This window comes from Spea bombifrons, chromosome 1 (genome assembly GCF_027358695.1).
Source record: "Spea bombifrons isolate aSpeBom1 chromosome 1, aSpeBom1.2.pri, whole genome shotgun sequence".
Classification (NCBI taxonomy): Eukaryota; Metazoa; Chordata; class Amphibia; order Anura; family Pelobatidae; genus Spea; species Spea bombifrons.
Window position 1 is genome coordinate 76,727,309 of NC_071087.1, and position 16,477 is coordinate 76,743,785.

The 16,477-nt window shown below is 41.3% G+C and overlaps 1 protein-coding gene across 1 annotated transcript in view; it reads left to right on the forward strand.

Annotated features, from left to right (window-relative positions):
- Window positions 1–16,477, forward strand: part of NWD1 (NACHT and WD repeat domain containing 1) — a 33,763-nt gene that overhangs the window by 1,560 nt on the left and 15,726 nt on the right. The window contains exons 2-7 of the mRNA XM_053456032.1: window positions 517–623; window positions 2,600–2,685; window positions 3,381–3,497; window positions 13,639–13,993; window positions 15,020–15,384; window positions 16,122–16,433. Of these exons, the coding sequence (XP_053312007.1) occupies window positions 521–623; window positions 2,600–2,685; window positions 3,381–3,497; window positions 13,639–13,993; window positions 15,020–15,384; window positions 16,122–16,433 (1,338 nt within the window). The 5' untranslated portion in view covers window positions 517–520. The remainder of the gene's footprint in view (window positions 1–516; window positions 624–2,599; window positions 2,686–3,380; window positions 3,498–13,638; window positions 13,994–15,019; window positions 15,385–16,121; window positions 16,434–16,477) is intronic.

The window sequence follows — 16,477 nt, forward strand, 5'->3', positions numbered from 1 at the left end:
TCATGTTTTGCTCTTAGAAAGCAAAAAAAGCTAGCTTGACAAAAGCCCTGTTTGGCCAAAACGTTGCTTTTTTTTTGCTTTCTCTTAAAAAAGTATCCTAAAGATCGGAAGCTATTTGGAGGTCTGGGATTCCTTTTCTTTGTTTGTGACATCCAAGTTTAACTTGACTATCCAAGTGCTATACAATGTTCAGTACAAAGAGCTAACAATTTACTGAACAAGCCCCATAGTGCAAACTTAACATTGTGCCTGCAGAGAGACATGACGTAGTGTGATTGCAGTGACATTGTATTAGTGTGTCAATATAGTTCCACACTGCAGTTATGTAACAGTGTAACAGTGTATCAATGCAGCAATGTTGTAAAACAGTGTCAAAACACAGTACAGTGTAGATTAAGTGTGTTTGTGTAGTGTTAGGAATATTAAATTAGTGTATTGAACTGTGAACTGTGTATCAGTATAATGGTCAGATTCACTTAAAAATCGAATCTATTTGTCTATATCTCTCTCTCTCAGTGCAATGGACATAAACAAACTTAAAGATGTCATGCGTGGTAAAGAGACCACTCTTCCATCAAAACCATCCAATGCTGTGCGCATATTCATAAGCTCTACATTTTCAGGTAAGGTCTTTCTGTACCACATACCTAATCATAACACCTAACAAACCTATACAGGAACTATATTGCTCTGTTGTTCATAAAGGCAACAAGGCACACTTAAATTATGTTCTCCATTATTATTATCTTTAATTTATAACAATATTTTATATACACAGTGTATACAGTACATTCAAAAGGTATGATAAAACTTGTAATATACCAGGTACGTCATGCCCAATTAGGCTCATTGGTACATCATGCAAAAAAATGCCCCCACGTTGTCACAATTGTGGTGATCTCGGGGACACTGCTGTTACTATCCAGCACAGCCACCACGATGGATACGTTATGTTGTTTGACACAGTAAAGGTCCCAAATATCAATTTAACCCCATAAAACTACATATTCCCTGAAAGCACAAAGCCCAAGTCACTCCCATACATTTCAGTTTAGTGAAAATAGGGCTTAGCTGATAGCATAAGGGGTATCACTAAGATCCAGTTGGTGGATAGTTATAGTTACGGTTAGATGTTAGGTTACAGTACTGTATAGTGTTAGGATGATGATCAGATTAGGTCCCTGGCTATTGAAGTGAGACGGATCAATGATTATTGACCAAAAAGGTAATTAATCAGTGGCCACATAGAATTTTATCAGGTTACATATATATTGTTGTTTTTTTTAAAAGTGTACCTATCAGATTACTTGTAAGTGGCAAGTTTATGCCACTGACATTGATCAGTGAGACCAATCAATAATCAGTGACCTAAAATGTCACTGACAAGTGATCAGGTAAAAAATATTTATTACATTTTTTTTTATTAATAATTTGTGTTTTTTTAAATTATTACTTTAGATGACCCCTCTCTCTTTCTAGGACAGGGTCATCCTGGGGCTGCCTTAATGATCAGATCACTCCTATTGGCCAGGAATATATATATATATATATATATATATATATATATAATTATTTCAATAGAAATCCCTACTTGTCCTCAAAAAAGCAATATATAATGAGGGCACTAAATGAGTTAGTGGGCAATCAGAGTTGAATAAGGAAATAGCAAAAACACAAAAACTGCCCTGGTCATTTAGTGCAAACATGGTAAAAAAAAATAAAAACACCCCGGTCCTGAAGGGATTAAGCAAAGAGGGCTCTGTAGGCAAGCTTATAGTCTAGCATTATTGTTATTCATTGATTTATACACCACAATAATATTCTGCAGATCAATGAGAACCAACCAACAAATATTACAGTTGCATTTGATGGAAAAACAAGTAGTAATAATAATCTAAATAATATAACCAATTTATTTACCACACACTATCAAGCTGTGTTCATGAATCCCCTTGCCTGGCTGCTTTGCCCAAAGTCAATATGTTAAAACAGGGCCAAACTTGGAAGGAAAAGTAGCATACCTGGGAACTGTACAGTTCTCCGGGTCAATACCCAAATCCGAGTCGTGGGGGAAGCGGGGTCTTGACACGCCCCACTGCTGGCTCATTTCCCCTTTAAAAGGGGTGTTTCCTTCTGGTTGAATGCCCACTGATATCATTGAGAACACCCACTGACCGCCCACCAACATCAGTAGGACTGCCCTTTGACATCAGTCAGTGTCCCGCAAGAGGAGGCTCCAGGCAGCTGGAGCCCAAAAGTTCCCAGGAATAAAAAGTGGCCTTGGCAATTTAAGTGACGTACATGCTGTTACACTCTTGCAATGTGCAGCCACATGCTGAAGGACCCAAACTGCCCCTGATACAGCAATAAAATGTAAGAGTCAAGTCAAGTGACTAAACTAAACTGGCCACCAGGAATTTTCCTGGCTTGCCAGATGGCCATTCTAGGCCTGTATTAAAGGAACGCTTCAGCTCTATTTTCATGTTAAATGCATATTAGAGTCTTGGGGGGTAGTGTGTACTGTATGTGTATATATCAGTGTGTGTGAGCTTATATATATATATATATATATATATGTGTATATGTGGATTCTTTCCAGATATGGCAGAGGAACGTGATGCACTGATGGAACTGGCCTATCCTGAAATACAGGCATTCTGCCAGAAGAATGGGCTTACTTTTGAGGTAGCATGTGGGCATGGGAGGCATCTCATAAAATATAAAAGCTGCATTGCTAATGCCATGACTTTTCAAAAACAGGAAAGAAACTTTAAACTTCCTGTCCTGTGAGAAAGACCTGTTATTAAATAATGTTCTTTAACAATAACATTTTTAATTTAATATTGCTTTTTAATTTTTACAATGAACACGAGGACCACAAGTGTATTTGGGTAACCATGTCTTACTAGGAGAGATTTTCCTGAAAAGAAATGTATGTTAAGTCTTTAACGACAAACAAATGATGAAATGTTCTGAACAGCTTTTACACAAACAAAAATGAAGTTGAAAAGATCCGGAGATTATGCTTAGTTTTATGGTTTTGACAGAGTTCTGCATAGTTTTAAACATATTTAACCCCTTAATGACAAAGCCCGTACATGTACGGGCTCAAAATGCATTGTTTTCAATGGGTTTAGGGACCGCCCATTGTCCTTAAGGGGTTAATAAACGTTAATCCTGCTCCTGTCCCTAAACTGATGGAGTGAGATCCATTGATCATGACTTTTACAAGGTAGTATTATTATATTGGGAACTATAGATCTCTAATGAAACTGGCACTGGAGATATTTCTCTGGCTAGAGTAAGAGTTCTTCTTCCTATTAAACCTTAGTGCATTGCTCCCTGATAACACCAAGCCTTACAAATCTCATCTCTTACAGGTGGTTGACATGCGCTGGGGTGTCCGAGATTATGCCACTGTGGATCACATGACAACAGAACTGTGTCTGAAAGAGATAGAATCCTGCAGCCGAATATCAATGGGTCCCTTTCTTATTGTGAGTTCATTTTTCTCTAGTAAAACCTTGGAAGTACAGCAAGCTGAAAAGCATGTGTTTCTGGATACTTCTTCACTCTTTCCAGACAGGGAATTCACAAATGCAAAAGGTGTAAAGCAACAATTTAACAGCTCCTAGATAGGTTTGTGCAGAGATAATATTTGTAGAATATTAGATAGCAAACCCCTCTACCGATATTCCAGAACATATCAACAAATATTTCAGATTTTTTTTATGTTAATGCCCATGGTGACAACCAAATGGTTATATATTTATTTCATTGATTGGTTCCACTTTGCAATATACCCCAGTAGGTACTTTAGTTTAACCTCTATATTTGTTAGGTTTTTCACATAGAGCCAGTATATCACCCTTAACATAGTACTTGGCCTTGCATGCACTGGGGATAGATAACACACCTCCCCTGGGGTCTTTGTAAGCAGTCTAATTATTCAACAGATCTCTCTGGAGACAATTCCGTGTATTTATTATGTAAACAGCTGAAATTTATTTTGTATGGTGTGTGTATGACTGAATTGCGTAAAAATGGAACACCACCTCAGCTGCAGCAATTGATGCAAAAACATTAAAGAGACACTACATTTTTTTTCTGTTAGGAAAATGTTTGAGCAAAACTTACTTATATGAAACAAAAGGATTCCACAATTTGTAAAGGTTAAGATAACCCCATTTGCTTACTTTCTGATGCTCACTGCTTCCTGCAAGCCTTCCCCTTTTGTTCACTGCAAAAGGTGGTCTCTGACAGTATAGGAGGCAGCTATGTCCATACAGTTGGATCCTGTTGGCTGAGAGTATTCAACTAAAACCAATGTGGATGAACAAAGGTGTTAGTCAGGCAATGTGAAAAAAGAAATTGGCATTTAAACTGTACAAGTCAGAGGGCTCAGTGACATCATATGTCAAGTATAAAGATGCCAACGGAGCTAACAATGAGAAGATGATAGTCAAGGAGAGTAAAAAAATACCTTAATGCCACAAAATGTAGGAGTGATAATTTAGGTGATTTGAAATCTGGAGATGGTAAGTTAATTAGTGAGGATCAGGAAAAGGCAGCAATACTAAATGCCTTTTTTTCCTCTGTATGTAACAAAGAAGAGCCACTACCTGCTGACTGGCAATCCAGCACTACAGAAACCTTAAATCAATCGTGGGAATGGCTGACTCCAGATAAAGTTTTTAAACAATTAAGTAAACTTAAAGTAGACAAAGCTCTAGGGCCAGATGGGATACACCCCAGGATACTACGAGAAGTTAGTCAAGAAATAGCCAGACCACTGTTTCTGATTTTCAAAGATTCTTTCCAGTCGGGAATTGTACCAAAGGGTTGGCCGAAAGCTGATGTGGTTTCCATTTTTAAAAAAGGATCCAAATATGAGCCTGGGACCTGTAAGCTTAACATCTGTGGTGGGGAGTTTATTGAGAGTTTTATAAGAGATGGCATACAGGAATATATATCGTGAACAATGACATCATCCGTAGGAGTCAGCACGGTTTTGTGAAGAACAGATCATGTCAGACCAATTTAATTGCATTTTATGATGTTGTGAGTAAATGTATAGATCAGGGTGTTGCTGTAGATGTTGTTTATTTAGATTTTGCAGAAGCATTTGACACTGTTCCACACCAGCGGTTATTGTATAAACTAGGTCTTGGAGAAAATGCCTGTGTTTGGATTAGAAATTGGCTTAGTGACAGGGGGTAAAGAGTTGTTGTTAATGGTAAATTCTCAAGCTGGACAACTGTGATAAGTGGGGTGCCTCAGGTTTGTGTCTTGGGTCCAGTTCTCTTTCATTTATTTATTAATGATCTTGCAATAGATATTGGAAGTCACTTGTCTGTGTTTGCTGATGACACAACATTAGGTAAGGTTATAAAGTCTGACCAGGATGTAGTTTCTCTTCAGATTTGGATAAACTAAGGGAGTAGGCAAATAATTGTCAGATGAGATTCAATATAGATAAGTGTAAGGTATTGCACTTTGGTACCAAAAATAAGCATGCAACTTATACTCTAAAGGGCATTGCATTGGGAAAAGCAGAAAATGAGAAGGACTTAAGTATAATTGTAGACAATAGACTTAGTAACAAAGTGCGGTGCCAGTCAGCGGTTACAAAAGCCAGTAAGGTATTGGCATGCATAAAGAGGAGTATTAAATGCAGTGCAATTTTGGGCACCAGTTTTTAAGAAGGATGTTATAGAGCTGGAGAAGAGGTGATCTAATCACATTTTACAAATACATACAAGGTCAGTATAAACAAAGGTCTCTGCCCTGTTGTGGCATAATTGGTAATTGCCCCAAGTAGGGTTTTTTGACTTTTGGATCAACTTTACAACTTTTGAAGTAGGTTTCTGTGAAAGGTTCAACTTGATGAACTGAAGTCTTTTTTCAACCTACTATACTATATTATACTAATGTGTTTACATTTGCATAAGTTTAGCTGAGGGTGGTCAGTGTAGTTGAATTTGTGTGAGTCTGGCTAAGAGTGGTTAGTATGTTTCAGAGTGCATCAATCAAAAGTCAGAAAGCTCCACCATATTGCTTGCACTTTGGGATTGCTGAGCTTCCACTGCTGTTGGTTGTTTGTTGTCCCTCATGCCATCTGTTGACAAAACAGTATTATTACAGGACTTCATTCTGAACTGTTTTCACTACATATTACCTACACATTCTTGTGGCTTAGCAGTAGACCTTGTACAGGCGGCATTTTGTCTTGGACCAGTCTCACAACAAAGCAATTGAAACTGTGTGTTTCCCTAAAAATATAGGGTATGTGTCTCCCTTTAACTCCTTGCTAAGTAGTGCTCACATGCACTCTACTCCGAACTACTTGGTCACCTGCAACCACTGCAAGAGAAGAGGATTCCCTGTTATATACTGGCGGCACGCATTTCAGGGACATAAAGACCAAGCACAGGGTAGACACATAGTACTCCATCAAGCACATCATGCTAATACACATACACACTCATACTTCCACTCATGCTAATGCACACACACTTGCACATAAACACTTTTGCTAAGACCTAAGTCCATCAAGTTCAACCCTTCTACCTAACCTTCCTGCTCTTGATCCAAAAGAAGGCAAAAAACTCCTAATTAAGCTACTTTGAATTCTGCCATCAGGGGGAAAAATCCTTCTTGACTCCAAAAGGCAATCGGATTTCTCCTTGGATCAAGGTGACCTCTTGCTCTTTGTACATTTCTGTTAATGAAGAGGTCACTGAAGAGCTCTTTATATTGGCCCTGTATATATTTATAGAATGTTATAATATCCCTTCTAAGACGCTGTTTTTACGGTTTATATAATATTAACTTTTTTAGTCTCTCTTCTTAACTAGTATTTTCCAATTCCCTTATTAATTTTGTAGCCCTCCATTGCACTTTTTCTAGTTCCATAATGTCCTTTTTAAGGACCGGTGCCCAGAATTGTACTGCATACTCAAGGTGAGGTCTTACCATTGACCTGTAAAGAGGCAAGATGAAATCCTACTCCCGTGAATCAATATCTTGTTTTATGCATGCCAAAACATTATTGGCTCTTGCAGCTGCTTGCTGGCATTGCACACTGTTGTCAAGTTTGTTGTCTACCATTATTCCTAAATCCTTCTCATTGGTAGTTTTCCCCAAGGATATTCCATTCATAGTATAGGTTGCATTTTTATTATTTTTACCATAATGCATAACTTTGCATTTATCTATGTTGAACCTCATCTGCCACTTGCACACTCAGTCCCCAACTCAGTCTAAATCCTCCTGCAAAGAAGAAACATCAAGATTATGTTGAATTATCTTGCCTAATTTTATGTCATCAGCAAAAACTGTGACATGGCTCTCAATGCAGCTTGGGAGATCATTTATAAACAAATTAAAAAGAAGACAACCCAGGACAAAAGAAGACAACCCCCGAGGCACTGCACTTAATCCCTGTGTACAGAAACATCCATTCACAACAACTCTCTGCATTCTAACTTTTAGCCAGTTTCCAATCCAAATACAGACATTTGCCCCTAAGCCTATTTCTGTTAATTTGTAGAGTAACATTTTATGTGGAACCGTATCAAATGCCTTAGAAAGGTCCAGATAAATCACATCTACGGCCACACCCAGATCTATATTTTTCTTAACTTCTTCATCCAATGCTAATAAATTGGTTTGACAAGACCGGTCTTTCACAAATCCATGTTGACTTCTACTAATTGGATTCTAGATCAAGATATGTTCTTGAATGTATACCTTGAATGTAAATCCTTCTAAGCTTACTCACCTGTAATTTCCCGGTTAAGATTTTGATCCCTTTTTAAATATGGGCACAACATCTGCCTTGCGCCAATCTAATAGAACTATGCCTGAAGTTAAAGAATCCCTTAAAATCAGTAATAATGGTTGGGCCAGAATTAGGCTTAGCTCCTTAAGTACCCTTGGGTGTATACCATCCGGTCCAGGGGCCTTGTCTACCTAAACAGTATTTAATTGCTTGACCACTTTTTCTTGTGTCAGCCAATCCCATGTTTGCTGAAATGGTTCCTTAAAATTAGCCGACGGTCTCCATCATTGGTTCTTCCTTGGTATTAACAGAAGGAAAAAAAAGGATTTAGGATGTCGGCTTCTCCCTGTCCTCACTAACCATGTTTCCTGTTTCAAGGACCAACATTCTCTACCTTTAACTTTTTTCCATTTACATTTCTTGGGATTAGTTTTACTCTCCTTACTCTACACACACATACACACTCATGCTAAGACATGCACGTTCACCCTCTTATCATCTCTCTTACTCTCACTGCCTACCTCCTCAACCACTTCCCCTTTCTCTCACTCCCTTAGCCTTTCTCTTACTCCCTCATCCTTTCACGATAGGTAGCTTTCACCTGGTGCCTGCTAAATCCAGATTTGTCCACCAAACTTCGAGATATTGAATGCATCTATGACGGACCACCGGAAAGTCATGCCACGCCACACCAGAAGCCCCAGAGGAAGTGGTGGACAGCAGCAGAGGTTTTCTGCGTCCACCGGCTGCAGGGCTAAGTAAAAAGGAACAGAAAAAAAACACCTGCCTGGCGCCTGGAACTGCATGTCCCGGGTGTCGGGTGATAAACCCTGATTATAGGCTGCACCCTCACTTTAAAGACTTAAATTAGGGGGGTGCAGCCTATAATCGGGCCAATAAGGTATTTGGCACCCCCACTTTAAATTGTTAAAACACCCCCAAAATATATGTTTCCAAGAATAGTTTGTACAAATTCTGCACCCCAGGACTTACTTACTTGTTCTCTGGTGATCACACACTGCAGAGTCCAGCTGGCTAGCAGTGCACTTGAAGGACACACTGAGCACCCTCTCATGACGTCACCAGCACTCAGCGTGTTACACAGGGCATTCAGTGCCCGCCTCTTTGCAGCCTCAGCACAGACTTTGCACATAGATGAAGCTCAGCGTTCCGTACAGTGGCGTCTCCAGCTTTCATATTTAGGGGGGGCACATGGGGGGCCAGGGACCAAAGTAGGGGGGCCAATTATAAAACGGTACATATACACATATATATATATATATATATATATATATATATATATACACACACACACACACGTTAGACGTGCATTTTTAACTACATAATATGCACTCATCTCTTTGAAGTTAGCCCCTGCTGACAATATATATAAATATTAGACCCTGCTGCCGATATATAGAAATATTACACCCTGCTTCTGATATATATTAATATTAACCCCTGCTGGGGATATATGTTGATATTAGCCCCTGCTGCGGATATATACTTATATTATACCCTGCTGCTGATATACATAAAAATTATACCCTGCTGCTGATATATATAAATATTTGACCCTGCTACCAGTATATATTAATATTAGCCCCTACTGCCAATATATATTATTAGTCCCTGCAGCCAATATATATATAATTAGCCCCTGCAGCCAATATATATTAATATTAACCCCTGCTGCCGATATATATATAAATACTCGACCCTGCTGCCAATATGAATATAAATACTAGACCCTGCTGCCAATATATGTTAATATTAGCTCCTGCTGCCAATATATGTTAATATTAGCTCCTGCTGCCAATATATATTAGCCTCTGCTGCTGATATATATTAATATTAGCCCCTGCTGCTGGTATATATTAATATTGGACCCTGCTGCCGATATATAGTAATATTAGACCCTGCTGCCGATATATATAGTATCGGTCCCTGCTTCCTATATATATTAATATTAGCCCCTGCAGCCAATATATATATTAATTATTAAATATTTATTAAATATATATATTAATATTAAACCCTGTTGCCAATATATAAATATTAGCCCCTGCTGCCAAAACATATATACCGTATTGGCTCGGATATAGGCCGCCCCCGTATATAGGCTGCACCCTAAAAGTTTGGTGCTTTTTTAAAGAAAAAGTTTTTTTCTTTAAAAAAGCACCAAAAAAACATGCTGCCACTCTGCCCCCCCCGAGATATGCTGCCACTGTCCTCCCTCCCCGAGATATGCTACCACTGTCCTCCCTCCCCGAGATACGCTACCACTGTCCTCCCTCCCCGAGATACGCTACCACTGTCCTCCCTCCCCGAGATATGCTACCACTGTCCTCCTCTGCCCCCCCCGGACTTACCGGAGCAGACTCCCGGGTGTCTTGCGAGGCCGGCGTCTGCTCCGGTAAGTTCGGGGGGGGGCGGGGGCAGAGGTAAAATGCATCGTGCGGAGGTCCGCACAATGCGCTTAGACAACCTCCCGTGCCGGCACCCCCCCCGTGGGAAGTGCTGGCAAGGGAGGCTGTCTGAGGGTATCGGGGAGTAGGATGCAGGTCCCCTGCACCGCTAACCTGCCCGGCGCCCGGGACTGCATTCTAGACCCTGAATATAGGCCGCACCCCCACTTTAAAGACTTAAAGTGGGGGGAAAAAGTGCGGCCTATATTCGAGCCAATACGGTAAATATTTGCCCCTGCTGCCAATATATTTTATAGTGAAAAAATTGGACCCTATCCAAGCATTTCCTTGGGCCCCGCTCAACGCTTCCTTGCATGCAATCACTCCCTCCGCTACCACAACAAAAAAAAGAAATATTTCCCACACTGACTGCAGATCAGGGAAAGACCGTGAAAGTCAGTCCTGCACCGTGACATTGAGAGGTCCTCCCCCTGTAATCATCCCCAGAGTCCCTTTATCCCCTCATTCACTAAACCATACCACTCTTACACCCTGTAGTTCAGGTATAGATCAAATAAACAACACATGGAAACAGCACATGCAACTAAATGAGATATAAAAAAAAAACAACTTGTATTTGCAGGTATACATAAATAATGTATGGAAACATAGCATTGCAGTTATAAACCAACAGAACACACAAACCCAGCATTGCAGGTATAGATCAACTGGAAATCACATGTAAACAACACATGGAAACAGCACTCCAGGTATTGATCAACTGAATAAGACATACAAATCCTATATTTGCAGGTAAACATAAATAATGTAATGGAAATATAGCCGATACAGATGAACAGAATGACACAAAACCCAGCTTTGCAGGTATATATGAATTGGAAATTACATATAAACTCTGCATTAAAGGTATAGATAAAACCCCCTAAATTACAGGCATAGATCACTGATCACACACCCCAAAGCCAGCCCTGGTGTCCACACTGCCCACATAAAACCCGACCAGCACCCAAATTACATATTGTGTCAACTTTGTCCCCAAAAAGCTGAACGTACGCCAAGTTTGTCCCATAAACACCTCTCCCTCCTAATCTATCCTATCTACCCCTCTCCCTCCCAATCTATCCTATCTACCCCCTCTCCCTCCCAATCTATCCTATCTACCCCCTCTCCCTCCCTATCTACCACCTCTGCCTCCCTATATACCTACTCTCCCTCCCAATCTATCCTATCTACCCCCTCTCCCTCCCAATCTATCCTATCTACCCCCTCTCCCTCCCAATCTATCCCATCTACCCCCTCTCCCTCCCTATCTATCCCATCTACCCCCTCTCCCTCCCAATCTATCCCATCTACCCCCATCTCCCTCCCTATCTATCATATCTATCCAGGGCCGGCCGAAGACTTAACGCCGCCTGGGGCGGCATTTTAAACTTCGCCGACGCCATAATCTACGATCCCCCCCCGGTACTTACCTTTAAACAGTCCTGCGGCGAGTCTCCCTGCTCTGCCACGGTGCCGGCTTGTAATGCTGAGCGCCGGAAATTGACGTCACTTCCGGCGCTCTGCATTACAAGCCGGCACCGGGACCGAACAGGGAGACTCGCCGCAGAGGAGAGGAGAGAGAGAGAGGGGCGCCGAGCGGGTAAGCGAAAACCACTCGGCGCCCCTCTCTCTCTCCTTCGCTTCAAAAAAAAAAAAAAAAAAAAGCGCTTGGGGCGCCTGGGGCAATTGCCCCAGTCTGCCCCATTATAGGGCCGGCCCTGTATCTATCCCATCTACCCCCTCACCCTCCCAATCTATCCTATCCCCTCTCCCTCCCAATCTATACCTATCTACCCCTTCTCACTTCCTACCTCTTCTGACTCTCTAACCCCCTCCTAACTTTCTACCCCCCTTTGAAGTTCACTTACCCTGGGCTTGTCCAGCGGTGAGATCGCGAGGTCTCTGTATCTGTATTCTGAAGTGTGCGCGGCTTCACTGCCGGGCGCCGGATATGACGACATTTACCGCCGCCCGGCTTGAAATGCCGGCACTGCGACCAAGGCAGAGGCCTCGCGGAACTTAATCCTCAGCGACCGCTCGGCGCCTCTCTTTCTCTCCTCCGGGTCTATTTAAAAAAAAAAGCCGGCGTTTCAATTGGGGGGGCACACCGGGGGGCACAGCATGATGTTGGGGGGGCCATGGCCCCCTCTGGCCCCCCCCTGCCGACGCCACTGGTTCCGTAGCAGCCACACACAGACCTGCAAGTCTGTGTGGCACTGGTAGATCTGGAGGTCACCGTCTCGAGGCTGGAGGTAAGGGCGTAACTAGAAAACACCGTGCCCTGGGACCCCCAACATCACAGTCCCATCTTTACCCCAAAATACCCATCTCGGTCCCAAATCCGCTTGTCTGTGCAAGCAAAAGCCAATACAGCTTGTCTGTGCCATCAAACAGCCTGCATATGCCATCTTTTTCCCCAAACATATTTGCCACCACACAGTTTGTCTATGACCCCCATACAAGTTGCCTATGCCATCTTTTTCCCTAAACAGCTTGTTAGCGCACCCAGATAGCTTGTCTGTGCATTCTTTGTCCCCAAACAGCTTGTTAGTGCACCCAGATAGCTTGCCTGTGCATTCTTTGTCCCCAAACAACTTGTTAGTTCACCCAGATAGCTTTCCTGTGACCCGTAAATAACTTGTCTCTGCCATCGTTGTCCCCAAACCAGTTGCCAGTGCCCCAAACAGCTTGTCTGTGCCATCTTTTTCCCTAAACAGCCTATCAGTGCCCCCAAACAGTCTACCTAAACCACTTACCTGCATGAGTCGCATGTCTCTTTTCCTCCATGCTCTGTGCAGACTGATTCAGCATGCAATAAGTGGATGTGATGTCACTTTCTGCCGGCTGGATCAGAGTGAGATCACCCTTAGTTTTACTAGCTGTAGATATTGTACCTAGTGGCTTTAAAGTGGGTGTGGGGGTCAGCCAGGGCCCCCTAGTGTGACAGGCTTATTCATAGTTGTGACCCCTCTGACAATGATTGTTATGCCCCTGGCTAGAGATCTGCGTCCCTGATGAGTGGCACCCAGGGCAGACAGCCACTCAAGTACACCACTAATCCACATTTTAGGAAAAATCTTTCTGCAAAGTAAAGTCTTTTTTGAATGTATAATTGCCATTGAATAGGATACACCCATGGTGACCATTGGCCTCATGATTTAATATTAATCCATCTGCTTTGAGATATAAAAGTAGCTTTCATATTACATGCCCCCCCCCAAGAAAAAGAAGCTTTCGTAATATACAGTTGGACAATCATGACAAAAATGTTTTACACAAGTTAAAATAAGGTTAAATTGGAAAGGATAAATTTGTTTAAATCTGGTGCTGCTTGTTGTGTTTATGAATATCAAAAAAGCTAAACACTCCCTTTTAACGTTGCAGGCCATGATTGGAGAACGTTATGGCTTCAGACCCATCCCTCGAATTATTAGTGAGGAAGAATTCAGCATCCTATACAACAAGGTGCAGAAAGATCAATCTGACGCTCAGCTCCTGACTCAGTGGTTTTGGAAGGACACAAATTCGGCCCCTCCCATTTTCATCTTACAGCCCATCACAACTCACCTAATCCACTATGCTGATACCAACCCAGTCCATAAGGATCTACAGGCGGAGGACATAAAAAAGTGGAAAAAGATGGAAAGCCAGCTCTCCCAGGCTCTACGATTAGCTGCTACTGAGGCAGAAAAAGAAGGGCTTATTACACCAGAACAAAAACACAAATATTTTAAATCAGGTAAATAGGACTTGTCCATTCAGTCTTCATGTGTGTAGCATAGATTTGAGAGGCTAGCAAAACATTAGCAAACACCAAATATTTGTTTTTATCAGTTTCATCCTTCTTCTTGAGATTTTTTTATTTACATGCAAAGTACTGTTTCTGAGTTTATTTAACACAACACGTCATAGCACACTCTAGGGTAGACTAGATGCTATGTTTAAGTGAAGTGAAGTCTCACTGAATAATAAAAAAATAAATTTATGTCCTGGCATCTGCCAAACCCAGATTTGTCCATCAGATTTCCAGTTAGTGAAGCGTGAGAACATGTTTCCACTGGTTCCGAGTCCAGTGACGCTGTGCTTTACACCACCCCAGCCAACGTTTGGCATTGCATATAATGATTATATGCTATGGCTTGTGTGCAGCTGCTCGGCCATGGAGACCCATTTCATGAAGCTCCGGTGGGGTCTAGGAGGGTAAAAATTTCACAAATTGACTTGTTGCAAAAGTGGCATCCTATGTGAATTCACTGTGCTCATAAGTACGACTCATTCTACTGCCACTGTTTATCTATGGAGATGGCACGTCTATACACGTTAGAATGGGTGTTGCTGAAACTCCTAAACTCAATAATTAGGAGTAGGGTCCACATACTTTTGGGAATATAATGTATCTGTATACACATGTACCCACATACACAGCTTCAGAAGCACAGAAACCAAGCTGAAATTCCTCTCATGCAGGTAATCAAATTGTTGACCAGCCTTGCATTGTGAGGGCCATTAACAATATACTAAGGACATGCTTTTGTTGCCAGGTTAAATAGTTCAATCCTTGCATTGCTTCTGTATAAAACATGTTTCACTTTCCTATACACAATATGCCATTGTTTTACAAGCAATGCCTTCTAGGGTAGCAAGTTTCACAGTTGTGTTGTTAGATGTCTCTGAGATTTACATAATTAATTTTCTTTAAAAAAAATAAGCCACATTTACCAGTATTTACTGAACTATTTTCCTTCTCACCTGTAATGTCATCTAGTTACTGAATATGAAATTGAATATGGCTTCTTAGCCTCCAAAGCCAGTAAGTCAGGGTCCACTATCATCTTCCGAGAGGTAAAGGATATGGACTATTGTAAGGACAAGTTCCATCAACTTATTGATGTCAGGGAAGATGGAAGCTCAGACAAAGAGGCTCAGGAACTTCTAGGGGACCTGAAGGAAAGGATACTTCGGGATCATCCAGACCAAGTAAAGAGACACGTGGTTGAGATGAGCAAAGAGAAGTCTAAGTGCTCCTACCTACAGGAACTTTGTGGTCAAGTAATTACTGTGGTCAGTCATCAGATACTAAGCTGTCTGCCCAATACACCAACAGACCACCCAGAACCAGAGGTACATATGGTAAAATATGAAATTTCTCTTTGCAGCCACTGCACAAACAGATCTAATTTTTAGCAAATTTCTTACAAGTAACATAATATTAATTGCAATGATATGTAATGATTTCAAGTGTAATTTACTTCTGAGACACAAACAAAATTGTTATAGAAACCAAAAATTCACTCCTATTTTCCAAATATACCAATGACAATGTACTTCATAAGGCGCTGTTTCTCATGGTTAGTAAAAGCAAAAGGTTGAAGGTTCCTTCAGGCTACTGTGATAATGTCCATGGATCAGACTCACCTGCAAAACCTGTGATTATGGCCCTGTTTTTAGTTAGTCAGAAGCAAAGCATGCTGCTATCCACAGTGACATGTATGTACACCATTTCCACTAGGACCAGAGGCATGTTTATGGAGTTTAATAAATAAAATAGGCCTGTGCAAAAATCTTGGCGTTTGCAGTGCCTGAACGTACTACATTACCATCGAAGTGAATATAAGCCTAAGGTATGGGCTAAGAAAATATCTTTAGTTTTAGTCTTCCTTCAAATGACTGCGCCTCATAAATGACTTGTCATCAGGTCAAACTGATATTTTTTTAAATATTGCATTGCATAGGTTGCTCAATTGTGCTAATCAATTCAAGTTGTGAAGCGCTTTCCCCCTTTTCCCCCAGATTTTATACGTTGAGGAGTGTAAGAAATCTGTGAAGTATATATAAGAATATTTTTTTATTTCTATCAAAAACAGCAGCCTTGGCTAGGATGGCTAATGCAGGAGGTCACTCACCATTTGACCATGTCTCGTATGAAATCTGAAATCTTCTGTGGGCGCCAGGAGCTGCTGCAGTGCATCATGAGCCATGTAAAAGATGATCATGTTTGCTCACCCCTTGTAATCTATGGAGCTTCAGGATCTGGAAAAACAGCACTGTTGTGCAAAGTCTTTGAAATTCTGAGATTAGCTGCACCTAGTGATGGGGGACCCACGTTGATCCTACGACTGCTGGGGACATCGCCTCAAAGCTCAGAAATCCATGATGTCCTCAAGAGTATTTGCTACCAGGTCAATGTGGCTGCAATATGTAGAAATATATATTTCTTTTAGTT